The 16,199-nt window shown below is 45.4% G+C and overlaps 1 protein-coding gene across 2 annotated transcripts in view; it reads right to left on the reverse strand.

Moving 5' to 3' along the window:
- CCNK (cyclin K) overlaps positions 1-16,199 on the reverse strand; it is a 75,871-nt gene that overhangs the window by 36,307 nt on the left and 23,365 nt on the right. For both annotated transcript variants that reach the window (XM_033950696.1, XM_033950695.1), the window contains 2 exons: positions 15,916-16,021; positions 979-1,036 (listed from right to left, as the gene is read on the reverse strand). In XM_033950696.1, the coding sequence (XP_033806587.1) occupies positions 979-1,036; positions 15,916-16,021 (164 nt within the window). The remainder of the gene's footprint in view (positions 1-978; positions 1,037-15,915; positions 16,022-16,199) is intronic.

A 16,199-nucleotide genomic window follows, 5' to 3' on the forward strand; every position in this document is an offset into this window, starting at 1 on the left:
CGTTTTTTAGCTTGATGGCTCCTCCCCCCAAATTACATCAGCTTGCATAGAGAAATCACTGATTCCCAGCACTTTCATCATCGTGTTTTGCCTCTCCCACCATATTATTCGCGGTTTCACCATATTCACGATGGTTTTTAATAGAAACAGCGAACAACATATAAAAAAGTTATTTGCGTTTTTTCTGTATTTGCGGTTGTTAATCCCCTATCACAGCGAATACGAAGGGAGAACTGTACTATGGAAGAGCAAATATATCTTTTGTCAAAGTACATGACTGTCAAAAAAACAAAACAAAATAAAAAAAAACATTCATTCCCATTTTCTACAGCTTATGAAGGACAGCAGATAGTCAGAACTTTCCCCTGAAAAATAAGCAATTAAGAGGAAAGTTAAGATGAGGAAAGCTATCATTCACTAGAACAGTGTATCGCAAACTGTGTGCAGCGAGACACCAGCGCTGGCTGAATGCTTTCAGGACATGCCACTCATAGCGAGAGGCACATCCTGTAGGCTGTCAGCCAGTGCCAGCATCTCTCCTCTCCCCGCACCTCTCCTAAGTCAGTAACTCCTACTGGCATAGAAATAGGCTCAGGGGCACAGCTGGAGGACCTCCACACATGTGCGGACGTTCACATGATAACATTACATATGTGCGTGACGTCATTGTGTTGACATCTGTACACTTCTGGATGCCCTCCAGCCGCGGCACCAAGTTTAAATGTGCTGTGGTGTCAAAAAGTTTGCGTGACACTGCACTAGAAGTTCAAGCATGAGGGAGACATGGCTACATTTCAGGAGTTTTGAAACACTACTTTAAAATTAGGATTAACTTGCTTGTCAGTGGCATTTTCCTCTTAAAATCATTTTTGAGGATGAGAGAATTCTAGAAAAACTGTGGCAACTGTTGTTGGCTTAATCTTCATGCAAATGCCAAACATGACCCAATCTGAAGCACAATCTTACAGAAACCCTTACCTGTCATTTACAAAAGTCCAAGCCATTTGAACCAGCTTCTGAATTTTGTTTTTGTCTCCTGAAAAAGGTAAGTTAAATGTTTTAAGAAGTAACCCAAGATACAGAAATTAGGTTCTTATCTTGCTAATATCTTTTCTAGTAAATAGCAGCGTCATTCTGGACAGTAGGGTATTCTCCCTATGCTTGTGAGCTGTGCAGAAGGAATGCATTCCAGGTTTTCAACTCCTCACCCTTCTACCAAGGGCTCTGCTGTCCCCTTCAGTTTATACCATAAATAGATACACATAAGAAGGAGGGGTTTGGGAAGACTCTCCAAAATACAGTGCTGTTCTAAAAAGTATAACAAACATATTTAACATTGCAATGGAACAATCCAAATTTTGAAATAATCATACCTATCAGAAACATTTATGGAATTCAAACATTCATCAATGTGGTATAGCAATATATTATTCTTCATACCCTTGAGGGCTGACCTCAAAATCTCAGCTTTAACTTGAACTATCTGAGAGAGCAGGCAGACGGAGAAATAACCAACAGAGCAGAGCTCCAGAATGACACACCTATCTACTAGAAAACATGAGTAAGGCAAGAATCTAATCTCTTTTTCTAGTGAAATAGGTTTGTCATTCTGGAAAGTTGGGAGGTACAAAATAGTCCCAGAAATCTAGGGTGGAAATTCTGCACCTGCTAGTAAATCAGAAGACACAAATACAGTGTCCTCCTGTGCTGCCATGTCCACTCTATTGAACTTGGAAATCATATGCAGTGTGGCCAGGTCGCTGCCCTACAAATCTCCACGGGCGAAACTGCTCAAGCTTCTATCCACGAAGTCACGCTCCTTGTCGAATGCACTTCCAAGGAGACCAGCAATTTCTTGCACAGACAAAATATGATGAGATGGCCTTGCAAATCCATCTTAAATTGGTAGCTTAGGACTCCAGTCTACCGCATCCAGCCTGACTGGCGAGCATAAACAGATGGTCAGACAGTCAGAACTCATTAGTAACCTCTAGATACCGTAAGACAGGGATCTCAAAGTCCCTCCTTGAGGGCCGCAATCCAGTCGGGTTTTCAGGATTTCCTCAATGAATATGCATTGAAAGCAGTGCATGCATATAGATCTCATGCATATTCACTGGAGAAATCCTGAAAACCCGACTGGATTACGGCCCTCAAGGAGGGACTTTGAGACCCCTGCCCTGCCGTAAGAGGACTCTCCTCACATCTAGCTTTCTCAGAGTCTGATCCTTTTCCTTTGACCTTGTGGTCTGAAATGCTGGTAATCTTACTTCTTGATTGACATGAAACGCCAAAACGACCTTCGGCAAAAAGGACGGGACGATGTGTAGATGAACTCCTACCTCTGAGAGCTTGAGGAAGGCCTCCCTGCACCGCAGTACCTGCAGCTCCGAGACTCTTCTCACTGACATAATAGCCACAAGGAGAGCTGTCTTGATGGTACGGTTCATCACAGACACTTCTTGATTAGGCTCACACAGAGCCTGACTGAGGTTGTGCAAAACCACATTAAAGTTCCACAATGGAAATGGATGCTTTACTGGTGGTTTGAGTTTTAGTGTCACTTTTAGCAATCTGGATATGTTTGGCTGAGAAGCCAGGGGTGCTTTGCATTCTTGGGCTCTAAAACACGAGAGACCCACCATTTGAGAAAGCCAGCATCACCAAGATTGGTGCACTAACAGATCCACCTTAACTATTGTGAACCAGTGCTGAAAAAAGTCTCCCATGCCTTAAAATAAGCGGAGACTGTTGTAGGCTTTTTGGCTCTGAGAGTAGCAATGACTACTTCTGAATATCCTTTATGCATTACCATTGCACGGTTAAGAGCCATGCCATAAGATCAAAGCGATCTGGATCTATGACTACTGGTCACTGGGACAGAAGATTGGGCTGAACCTGAGTACCGAGACCTTTGTCCCTCTAAAGATGCACTAGGTTCGTACATCACAACCTGCGCAACCAATCCAGAGCCATGAGGAGCACACTTTCTGGGTGGTTTGCTATCCTGTGAAGTATCAGTCCTATCATGGGTCATGGAGGAAACACGTACAACGGCTCGCTCTTTGACCACGGCCTTCACTCCCTGGCTCGGATCTTCAAACAAAGAAACAGTCCACCTTCTTGTTCCTTGCTGTAGTCATTAAATCGAAATTTGGCCAACCCCATCGAAGAATGATGGACTAGAGCAGTGGTCCCAACCCTGTCCTAGAGGACAACCAGGCCAATCGGGTTTTCAGGCTAGCCCTAATGAAAATGCATATGAAAGATTTGCATATAATTGAAGTGACAGGCATGCAAATCTGCGCCATGCATATTCATTAGGGCTAGCCAGAAAACCCGATTGGCCTGGTGGTCCTCCAGGATAGGGTTGGGGACCACTGGACTAGAACGCTGCTGCAGATAATACCCATTCTCCTGGATCTAATGTCTGCCTACTGAGGTAATCAGACTGGACTTTGTCCACCCACCCCTCTCCCACATGCACTATGGAGATCGCCTGTAGGTGCATCTCTGCCCATTGGAACACTAAGTGGACTTTAAGGCTTAGCTGCGCACTCTTGGTGCCTCCTTAGCTATTGACATATGCCATCGCTGTAGCATTACCCTTCCAGAATTTCTCCAACTTCTGTAATGCCAACCGAATGACCCAAAGCTCCAATTTGGACCACTTTCTTTGGGAGGCTGACCACTTCCCCTGGTCTTGGAACCCAATGCAGTGGCCTCCCCAGCCGAACAGGCTGGCATCTCTTGTGAGAATCGCCCACAAAGTTATTCTAAGAGGCATACCCTGTAATTATGACTATGGATGAAGCCATCAACTTATACTGCTACAGGAATCCAGAGGCCACGGAGTGTCATTTGAAGCAAATCTGATTACGAGGGCCATCGCAGCAACAGTTGCGCTCTGGAGAGGCCACATGTGAGCCATCGCCAAAGGACCCATATCCTTGTATAGCGGCTGACATGGAATCTAGCACTTGGAGATAGTGCCATGCTAACAGAGCTGGCTTGGCCATGTCTGAAATCTGAGTGCAAAACTTCTGTCTGCATGCCTCTGGATAACAGACATGGCCTTCGCCGTATTGACTAAAACTCCCAGCTATTCCAGGGATTGGGATGAACTAGTTGGCTCTTTCAAACATTTACAATCCAGCCCCGGCTCTGTAAGACCTGGACCACTTGAGTAATTTCCTGTTCTTCTTCCAAGTACGATGGAGCTCTGATCAGCCAGTCATCTAGGTATAGATGCACTTGCAATTCTGCCAGCAGAGATGAACTGCTACCACCATCATCACCTTGGTGAATGTGGGAGATGCTGGTGCCAGACCATAAGGGAACACCGAGAAATGACAATGTCTCTCTTGCACATGGCATCTCAGGAACCTCCTGTGCTCCTGAAACATGGGAATGTGCAGGAAGGCTTTCCTCAAGTCTAGGGAAACTAAAATTCTCCCACAGCTACTGTTGTGATAACTGGCCGCATAGTTTCCATGCGAAAGCAGGGAATCTTCAGGGCCTTGCTGACATGTGCGATATCTAGGCTGGGTTTCCAATCTTCTGAACCTGTCTTGGGCACTATAAAATATATGGAGTATCTGCCCAAGTCTGATTCTTCTGGCAACACTGGTTTTATGGCCTGAATTTCTCCAAGCTTCTGTACTGTTGCTAAGACTCTACATGCCTTTTCTGGGAGCCCCACCAGGGAAATCCACAAATCAGTCTGTTAAGGGATGGACAAAACTGAGCTTTTACCATTCCCGAATGATCTCAAGCACCCAGCAGTCTGATGAGATTTGCGCCCAGACCTCAGAATATGACACAAGTCATCTTCTTCAGAAGGAAAGCTTTGGCCCTGGCATTATAGTGCTTACTTAGAAGTTGAAGTGGGACAAGAACTGGAGGCTTGTGAATCTCTGCCATAATCTTTGACAGGATCTCAGAGATGAGGCTCCCCTTGAGAACTGGAATTATGAAAATTAGACCGCCCAGAACCTCTAGAGGCTCACGACCTGCTGTCAGGAAGAGCTGGCCATCAATTCATAGACCCTTTCTGTACAACATCTGTCCTTTGAAAGGGAGTCTGCTGAGGGTAGCCTTGGAGCCAAAATATCCCACTCACTGCCTGATCCAGATTATTTTGTGGGCTGAAATGAAATAAACCGCAACTTTGCTCATGACACCGATGATGTCGTAGAAAGCATCGGCCACAAAATCCTCCCCTGCTAGCATAAGTTGGGGCAAAAGCTCGCCCTCTGCCAGGGTGAGCCTACGCATGTTGGTATGACAAGCACTGCTACAAATGAGGCTGCTGTAGCTGCTTCAATTCCTAAGACAAAGCTTTGAACTGCCATTTTAGAACCACATCCACTCCGTAATCAAGTGTATCCTTTAATACTACATCTTCCTCACTTGGAACGGAGGTGCTCTTGGTTACTTGAGCTACCAAAGAACAATCTTAGGCTGAGTGAATATCTGTTGGCACTCCTGTGTCGACCTTGTTTTTGGCTACCTTTTAAGACCCCTCAGGAGCATCCCAGTGCTCCGTGACTAACACTCATATTAGCAGTCCTGCAAACTCACTCCTGTATGCAACTCTATATCTCCCAGCAGGAATGATGTGCTCTGAGAGCAAAGGCATACAGACTGACCCCTCGACTTCCGAACCCCTGTTAGAAAGGTCCACAGGATCCTGGTCAATTTCTGGCAATGCCGCCAATGCACCCTGGGAACTGAAGCCCCACTGTGCGACCCTTGGCTCACTGCCAGAATTTATATGAGTATCCCAGCTATCCAAATAAGCTCAACATCAAATTAACAAATTCAGGAAAAAAGGCATTACTAGGCGGCAGCAAATCCCTTCTATGTAAATCTGCAGCTTCTACGCTCTTGCACTTAGGTGTGCTGCTATTCCTGGGCTGTAGAAGGGATCCAATGGATCCTCAGCCTGAGAGACCAAAGGGGAGGCTAAGTCAGATGTTTCCACCCCCTTTCACATGCTGCACAGCATGTGGCGCAAGGTCTTCAAGAGACCATCCAGAGCAAATCTGGAATGAATTTGGTGTAAAAGAGCCCAAGGACGTCTTCCCTGCCAGTTTTGTAGCAAAATGAGGCAAGTTGAAGGTTCTGGAGAACTTTGAAAAAAAAAAAAAAATAATAAAATCAGGCAATCCAAGATGGCCACAGCAGCATATTTTAGCACAAAAAAACGGCTCAAAATAGACAAGTAAAAACACCCAGAAAACTAGATTTTAGAGGTTGGGGATCCTATAGAAAGTGGCAGAAACCTTTAAAAACAGGATTTTCAGACCCCAATTTTGTAGACTGTAATAGCCTTACTCACTATGACGTGTTCTAAAGGTGCTGCAGCTTGCCTCAGCTCTAAGTAGTAGATGGATATGGGAGAAGAAACTCTGCCTTAATCAGCAAATCCTCAGATGTCGAGATCTTCAGGTTGCCAGTTGGACTGAAATTCAGATCCTCAATCCCGTAGAACCGCGCATGTGGGGGTGGGGGGGATGGGGGAGGCAGGCAAAAACACAGCTGGCACCCCAAAGAGCCCTGCTGAGCCCCTTGCGGATTCACAATAGAGTTGCATGGGGATAGAAAGGAATCTCCTCCATCCTTGCCCGACCCTGCGAGGAATCTCCTCCGTCCCCGCCTGTCCCCCCAATAAAAGTTACCTGTCCCCATATAAAGCAGCAATTACTTCTGACAATTTTGATTTTTTTTTTAAGTCTTAGTTTATTTAAACCAACAATAAGATATAATATAAATAAATAACAGTGAACAGAAATAAGAGATGCATGCATCACCGGAAAGAATAGACATTAGGTCATGTGACTGTAGGGTTGACTATTTCTTCTTAAAAATAATAAGAGTCGGCAATATAATAATAATAATAATTTATTCTTATATACCGCCATACCCAGCGAGTTCTAGGCGGTTTACATCAGTTAGATTAGGATCTGCGTTGGCAGCAGATTTACAGCAATTTATCAGCTATATAACAAATTTAACCGAACTTGATAGAGGAGGGAGGGGGATTGGGGGAGGTCGGGAAAGGAGCAGCTATCGTAGAGGAGGGTGAGAGCAAGGGGCGAATTGGGGGGGCGAAGAGTAAAGAAGATTGGGGGTTCCTTAGGGGTCATGTTCCCTAAAAAGGTAAGTTTTAAGTGATTTTCTGAAGCCGAGGTAAGTGGGGGCCTCGAGAATCATTTGGGCAAGCCATGAGTTCAGCTTGGCTGCTTGGAAGGCAAAGGTTTTGTCTAGGAATCTTTTGAGGTGACAAAGTTTTAGCGAGGGGAAGGCAAACAGGTGAATTCTATAAAGCTCATATCTGTAGATCAAACAAATCTGGTTCCAGCATCTGGCTTAGGAAACTTGTGAGAGATCCTTCCAAGATCCATAAATTGATTCTTTACTCATTGCTGCATTAAAACCCAACAATATAGCATCAAAATCATTTAAAGCAGAATTGAGAGGCACTTTTCAGGACAATGGTTGCATAAGAAAAATGTGCCAAAACTGAACTGGAAACCCCCAAAACAAACTCAGCAAGTACTCCATTTTGTACTAAACACAATTGGTGGCATAACCATGAGAGGGGGCAGGGCCTCCCACTTTGAGTTTAGCCCCCTCAAAATGAACATCTCCCTTGCTGTAGCTGGTGGGACATTTTGTTTTCCATCATTTCGGTCCCAGTTTCTGCTTTTGTCTATCTTCTACTAATTCTCTTTCAGGCCTCGGGAACCCCAGTTCCATCCCTGTAGAAGTCCCGTGAGCCTGTGGGGGATCCCCGAGGGAGTCCTGTAGATCTGGGTTCACATGGGACCCGCAGGATTCCCGCAATCCCCATTCCCATGCAAACCTCTAATGCACAACAGCCTGTGCTCAAGCCCCTGTAATTCAGTAGAAGAGCTAAGCTACTAGGGTTATGGACCCCAAGATCCATAATGTTTTCTGGAGGCTGGCCAAATAGGTCCCCAAGTGATAAACCTGCCAGTTGCAGACCCATATTTGCTTCTTCTCCAAGCAGGAAGAGTTTTTCCCCCACACTGGGGAGCTCTGGTACACCGATAGCCGTAAAAACAACACATACTGAAAATAATAAAAAAAATATACAGAGCAGATCAAAGACACCTTCTAACTCGCATACAGAAGGAAAAACTGAAGGGGGCAGGCGAGCTCTCAGTAGACGGATGAAGAGTTGAAAACCTGGAGTGGATTCCTTCTACATGACTCATGAGAATAGGGAGAATACCCTACTGTCCAGAATGACACACCTATTGCACTAGAACAGTCATTAGGCTGAGCCATGCTGTGTGGTTTCAGCCAGCAGAGCATGGAGCTAGGCCAGAGACCAGGAGCATCAGAAGGTAGCAAAAAAAATACTGGGTATTTCCACTGAGCTAGTTTTTTTTCTCTACCTCCATCTGCTGGTAAGGGATAATACTCGCTTGTTCAGGATGGTACGTACTACTAGAGAATGACACAGGGTTGGGTATCCATGGTTAACCGCGGGATAGGGACAGAGCCTGCAGGGGTAGAGCAAAGACAGGGACAAACTTTGTTCCTGTGTCATACTCTAAAAACTTGTGTCATCATTTTTACATATTGATACTAGTCTCATCTTAATTGGCAAGTGTCATCATTTTTACATATTGATACTAGTCTCATCTTAATTGGCAACTGAATTCAATGATTTAAAAAAACCAAAAACAAACAAACCACTGCAGAAGCTGCTTTTGGATTTAAATCAGTGGTCCCCAACCTTTTTGACACCAAGGACCACTTTTATAGAAACAAATTTTTCCAGGGACTGGTAAGGGGGGAGGATTTGGGGCAGGTTTGTAGGGCAGTTTTATATACAATATATATTACATTTCTATTATTATTAAATTATAATATCATAATAGAAATTATATAACTTACCATAATGCAGAATCAGTGGGAGCCCTGAGCTTGTTTTTCTGCAACCAGACGATCCCATCTGGGGATGATGGAAGACAGTGACACGCGAAGTATATTGCTTATGTTCAGTCTACTCCGCAATCTCGTTTTGGTTGCTGTCACTGCAGAAAACGCTGCCTCACAAAAATAGGACGTTGGAAATTGAAGCAGACTTTTCAGTGCTTTTGTGGCAACCTCAGGATATTCCTCCTTGACTTTATTCCAAAACTTATAAAGATTTGAAGTTGTCTGAAACATACTTTTAAGGCCACCATCATTTGCAACCTCAAGTAGTTGATTCTCTTCAAGCACAGAGTCGATTCACTTGGCTTGTTCATAAATGTGTCACAGATCCATTCCTTCCCATTTCGGGGGTCTTTTATGGTTTGGAAATAATGCTCAAACTCTATTGAAAGCTGATATAGGTGATCATACACCAGCTAGGAGAAAGAAGGCCCTGGCTTCGTATCTTTAACAACCTCTGCTAACATTTGAAACATGTCGGCTCCATAAATCAAGTTTGGCTTTGAATGCCGCCACTTTATCTGCCAACTTGAACAGTGGTCAATCTTTCCTGAAATGACAGATTAAATTTGTTGACCAAGCTGAATATGTCACACAAGTAGGCAAGTTTTGTGACTCATCCTGTATCACTAAAATGTGCTGCCAGTGATGAATGTTTATCTGAAAAAAATCTCTGGAGCGGCTCTCGTAACTCAAAAACTCTGGTCAGTGATCTATAGAAAGCTATCTCATTTATGTGTATAAGAGAAGATGTGTATACTCTGCATCCATCTCCTCACAGAGCTACGCAAAAAGAAGTGAATTTAGGGCATGTATTTTAAATGTGATTGATCATTTTAATCACATCCTGCAAAACATTAAGTTCAGCTGACATTTTTCGGCTAGCCAGCATTTCTCTATGAATGACACAATGCGTAGAGTCAAATTCAGAAGCAACCTCCTTGACTCGAGTAGTGAAACCAGAAAGACGGCCAGTCATGGCAGCCGGTCCATCTGTGCATACACCAACACAAAGTGACCAATTCCGTTTTCAAAGACTTGAACAGCTCTGCAGCTGTGGTGTTGGTTGGCAACAAAAGTGCGCATAACATATCCTCATGCACATCCTCCTGAAAAATACCGTATTTTTCGCTCCATTAAATGCACTTTCTTTCCCCCAAAAAGTGGATGGAAATAAGAGTGCATCTAATGGAGCAAATACCCAAAGCACCCCTCCCCCCATTAACTTATTTTAATGCTGCCACCCTCCCTTTCTTGCCGGCCCTCCCCCCCTCCCCCCGGTGCATACCTTTCCTTTTTTTTTTTACTTCTGGCGCTTTACTTGCTGAGAGTGGCGCACAAGGGTTGCTGGCTGCCTGGTCCCCACCACTTCCACGGAGAACGGCAAACGTGGTTGCCTCCTCTTCTGCTCTCATGGCACACCAGGCTGCCAGCCTGGTCTCGTGCCACTTCCCGCGAGAACTGAGTTCTCGTGGGAAGCAGCGTGGAACCAGGCAGAAAACCTGGTGTGCTGCTATGCCGTGAGAGAGCAGAAAGGAGGCAGCCATGTTTGCCGTTCTCGGCAGAAGCGGCAGGGACCAGGCAGCCAGCAACCCTTTTGTGCTGCTCTCAGCAAGTAAGGAGCCAGAAGTTAAAAAAAAAAAAAGGTACGTGCGGGGGGGGGGGGGGGGTGAAGGAGAAGAGGGCTGGGGCCTGCCTGCTGCTTGCCTGGGGGGTAGGGAGTGAGAAACCAGGGCCTGCCTGCTGCCTGGCTGGGAGGGAGAGGCCGGGGCCTGCCTGGGAGGAAGAGGCCGGGGCTTTCCTGCTGCCTGCCGGGTTTGGGGGGGGGGAAAAGGCCTACCTCTCTACCCACCCTTCCCTACCTGACTGCCAGCCACTAGGCCTGCCTGCCCTGTCCCGGCCTACCACTAGACCACCAGAGGGGGGACAGGGTACAGAGCCTGGCAGGCAGCGGGAACAAAGCCTGGCAAAGGAGCGCGAGGTTGGGTGCAGAGCCTGGCAGGGAGAATTTGGTTTAAAATGGTTTTTTCCTTGTTTTCCTCCTCTAAATTTAGGGTGCATCTTATGGTCAGGTGCATCTAATGGAGCGAAAAATAAAAGTTATATCGCACAAAAACAAGCACTGTTGCCTTATCTACATCAGTAGACTCATCAACCTGGATTGCGTACCACCATGCCTCAATATCCTCTGCTATTTCATCAATTCATCTGGTTACAGTGCTAGCTGAAAGAGGAATATCGGCCACCTTTTAAGCTGTAACTGCTCCTAAAAGTTCACGGCAAATGTCCTTAGCAGCAGGCAGGATCAACTCTTCACCAATTGTAAAGGGCTTCTTAGCTTTGGCAATGCGGTCAGCCACTAAGAATGATGCTTTCAGTGCAGATACATTTACTGAAGTGGTGGCCTTAAAAAATTGCTTCTGCTCTTCAAATTCATGTTTTTTTCTTTTGAAAAACTCCAAAGTCTTGTCTTTTAATGCAAGGTGCTTGGTCTCCATGTGGCAAAGCAATTTTGAGAATTTCATGGCTTCGTTAGTCGCTCACCACATAGCCGCTGCCATTCTGACACCCAGTTTCCCTGTCTCACAAGATCCTCTTGCAATTTTTCACAACCCTCTTGCGATTTATCAACTTTGAACAACTTTGTGTTATCAACACAGACCCCTGGGGAACCCCACTATTTACTAGGTCCAAAACCTCTCTCAGAAGTTTCAAATTCTTGTCAAAGACTCAAATCCACTGAACATTTCTTGCATCAATAATATTATTATAACTTGTACTACAAATTGTATAAAGGCTCTCCCCTTATACAATTTGTAGTACAAGTTATAACAATATCATTGATGCGAGAAATGTTCAATGGATTTGAGTCTTTGACAAGAATTTGAAATGTCTGAGAGAGGTATTGGACCTAGAATTTGATTGTCTTCTTTCTCATTCCTGCATTTGGGTTTTTTGGTGAAACCCACTATTTACCCTTCTCCATTGAGAATATTAACCATTTAAACCTACTCTCTGTTTTCCATCTTTCAACCAGTTCTTAATCCATAAAAGGACAACATGGTATCAACTGGCTCACCTTTATCCACATGTTCAGTCACCCCTTCAAAGAAATGCAGTACATTGGTGAGGCAAGACTTCCCTTGACTAAATTCATGTTTGCTTTCTCTCATTTCTGAAAGACAATCAAATTACCTTCCCAGATGATGTAAAAACATAGGCAACCGAATCTCTGGGAAGGTTGTACCAAAACTAGATCAAAATAGGAAGCTGTATTTGTGATTTATATAAAAAGTATGCTAATGTGAATTGGTGTGGCTATCTACCTTAGAACTGATCATTTGATTTGATGTGTATGTGGTTTTGTCTTGCTTTTTGATATATTATATTGGGGGAGATGTCTATAATGTTGTCCTGACATGTCTACGTTATATGTGGAAATCGTAGGGAAACAAGATTTTATGTATGTGACTTGGAAACCGCATAGTTGTATGCGGTATATAAATTTTTTAATAAATAAATTTAATAAGTTGTATAGAATATTGTCCCTTTTTATAACTTTAAAAGATTTAAATATAAAATCATAAGTGTTCGAAGCTTGTGGAAACGAGGACAGACTATACGGGGATGGGAATAGAGTCTGTGGGGATGGGGCAGGGACAGAGCCTGCAGAGACAAACTTTGTCCCTGTGTCATTCTCTAAGTACTGTCCCAGATGACAAGTAATTGCACTTTCATACAAACTTTGCAACACTGTCTGAACACCTTCCAAGTCAACACACACATTGTGTAAAAGTACATACTGTTTATCACTGTGTACATGGAGCAATATTGACAAGTAAAATAGTTTTTATAAAGTACAGTGGTGCCTCGCATAACGGACGCCTCGCACAGCGAACGCTGCGCACAACGAACTTTATGTCTTGATTCGTACAACGAACTTCGTTTCACACAACGAAGTCGCCCGAGCTGCATCCTTAACTGCCCTCTCTCCGCCTGGCTCCCTCTTGCCCCCCCCGACTCCCCGACACGATCGGGGCAAGAGGGAGCTCAAGCCCTCTTGCCCCCCCGACTCCCCGACACGATCGGGGCAAGAGGGAGCCCAAGCCCTCTTGCCCCCCCGACTCCCCGACACGATCGGGGCAAGAGGGAGCTCAAGCCCTCTTGCCCCCCCGACTCCCCGACACGATCGGGGCAAGAGGGAGCCCAAGCCCTCTTGCCCCCCCGACTCCCCGACACGATCGGGCCAGGAGGGGGCCCAAGTCCTCCTGGCCACGGCGACCCCCTAACCCCACCCTGCACTACATTACGGGCAGGAGGGATCCCAGGCCCTCCTGCCCTCGACGCAAACCCCCCCTCCCCCCAACGACCGCCCCCCCCCAAGAACCTCCGACCGCCCCCCAGCCGACCCGCGACCCCCCTGGCCGACCCCCACGACACCCCCAACCCCCTTCCCCGTACCTTTCTGTAGTTGGCCGGACAGACGGGAGCCAAACCCGCCTGTCCGGCAGGCAGCCAACGACGGAATGAGGCCGGATTGGCCCATCCGTCCCAAAGCTCCGCCTACTGGTGGGGCCTAAGGCGCCTGGGCCAATCAGAATAGGCCCGGGAGCCTTAGGTCCCTCCTGGGGGCGGGGCCTGAGGCACATGGGCCCAACCCGACCATGTGCCTCAGGCCCTGCCCCCAGGAGGGACCTAAGGCTCCCGGGCCTATTCTGATTGGCCCAGGCGCCTTAGGCCCCACCAGTAGGCGGAGCTTTGGGACGGATGGGCCAATCCGGCCTCATTCCGTCGTTGGCTGCCTGCCGGACAGGCGGGTTTGGCTCCCGTCTGTCCGGCCAACTACAGAAAGGTACGGGGAAGGGGGTTGGGGGTGTCGTGGGGGTCGGCCAGGGGGGTCGCAGGTCGGCTGGGGGGGCGGTCGGAGGTTCTTGGGGGGGGCGGTCGTTGGGGGGAGGGGGGGTTTGCGTCGAGGGCAGGAGGGCCTGGGATCCCTCCTGCCCGTAATGTAGTGCAGGGTGGGGTTAGGGGGTCGCCGTGGCCAGGAGGACTTGGGCTCCCTCCTGGCCCGATATTGTCGGGGAGTTGGGGAATCGGCGGGGCAAGAGGGCTTGGGCTCCCTCTTGCCCCGATCGTGTCGGGGAGTCGGGGGGGGGCAAGAGGGCTTGGGCTCCCTCTTGCCCCGATCGTGTCGGGGAGTCGGGGGGAGTGGCAAGAGGGCTTGGGCTCCCTCTTGCCCCGATCGTGTCGGGGAGTCGGGGGGGCAAGAGGGCTTGGGCTCCCTCTTGCCCCGATCGTGTCGGGGAGTCGGGGGGCAAGAGGGCTTGGGCTCCCTCTTGCCCCGATCGTGTCGGGGAGTCGGGGGGGCAAGAGGGCTTGAGCTCCCTCTTGCCCCGATCGTGTCGGGGGTGCCAGGGACCACACGGAGTCACCCACCGTACCACCCGATTCGGGTAAGCGCAGGTATCGGTGGGTGGCTTATTTGCGGGGGGGTGCCTTATTTTACATTTTTTTCTAAAAAGGGGGGGCTGTCTTATTTGATGGCCCTGCCTTATCATCGGGGAAACATGGTAGAAAAAAAAAATGAACAGTTAAGTCCCAGTTTTTGCCGCTGAGACTCTGCCCTCTCTCACTGTAAAATTAGACTCTACTTAGTCTGTCTTTAAATTTAAAAAATGTGTGTTGTTTTAAAAAACAATTATGTTTTTAGATGTATCTAAATAAAAATAATAACCAAAAATTTATCTTTTTTTATGTCATCTTAGCATATTTTATGCTGCAGAACGAATTATTTTTTTTTACATGTATTCTTATGGGAAAACGCGTTTCACATAACGAACGTTTCGCATAACAAACTTGCTCCTGGAACCAATTAAGTTCGTTGTGTGAGGCACCACTGTATATCAAATTATTATTTCCATGTGATCAAATACTCTTAATGGTAAAATCATTTTGCAATGTTACTTGAAGCTTCAACAAACAAATAGCTTCTCATCAAAAGAAAAAAACAAACAAATCATAATATATAAAATCTTGCCAATAAACCATACTTGAAAATGCTTTTAGACCACAGTATAAGGAGAAGCAAGAAATCAGAAAACGGACAAAGAAATATAACAAAGAAAAAAAAAAAGAACACAAAAGCAAAATAGGGAGAGAACTGGTACATTAACCTGAGTTCAACACCATTTTGGAAAGAAATTTCTTCAAATGATTACATACATAATCAAACAATAATCCCCTAGAGATTTCAAATACATGTACAGAATGATTAAAGAAAATAAATTCTAAATGTTATGAAAATATCTTGCAAGTCAAAGATAAAAAGAAACCTTAACATTGTCTGAGTACTTCTTGAGTATATCAAAAAGTTCATTGTAATGTTTAGTGAATGCTCTTCTCTTACAAGCAGAGGAGCTGCCATAGTGGCTAGTGACCTAGTAAAAATACATTTACCAGTAAATGCTGACAGACCATTAATTCCATTCGTGTATACAAACTTCCAGGAGTGGAACTCAGATACCAGTTAGCCACCTCCTAGTATGCTTCAATATGATTCATTCATGAAGATCACGAAAAGGATTTGTATAAGTCCTGTGTATTCAATTCATACCCAAAATCCTAGTTATTAGTGTACCCTACTGTGTTGTCAGAATGTAGAATCTCTACGCCAGTCTTAAAGTGAAAAAAATAAAATTCAAACATTTTAGAAGAGACAGTGCACTTGAGAGGCATTAAAATACATACAAAGAGTGGAAAGCTTCCCAACTAACCTCACAAAGGCTATTTCTGCAATTAACCAATTATGACATACAAATTCAGTTTCAGAATGTAATCTGATATTTCACATCTCACTTCTGTTTTTCTTGCAGTATATAATATTCCTGTAACAGAGCAATACATTGGTTTATTGCTGAAATTGTTCATTTTTTTTTTTACCTTTGAGTTGTTTTGCATATTTGAGAAGGAATTGGTATGGGTGTTCTACTTGTAAATCAAATTTTATTGTCTGCAACAAAATTCTCTCCAACACCATCACTTCTTCCTACAGAGCAAGGAACAAGCAAGAAAAATGACTATTGGCACTAGAGATCTTGTAGATCTAAATTTAACAAAACATTTTGACATAGATTAACCTTTCAAACTGCCAAACCTATTAAAAAATAAATAAAGTAGCACTTTTACTAAGCTTACTTCCTATGGGGAAACTTGTTTTGATATAC

This window comes from Geotrypetes seraphini, chromosome 7, assembly GCF_902459505.1.
Source record: "Geotrypetes seraphini chromosome 7, aGeoSer1.1, whole genome shotgun sequence".
Classification (NCBI taxonomy): Eukaryota; Metazoa; Chordata; class Amphibia; order Gymnophiona; family Dermophiidae; genus Geotrypetes; species Geotrypetes seraphini.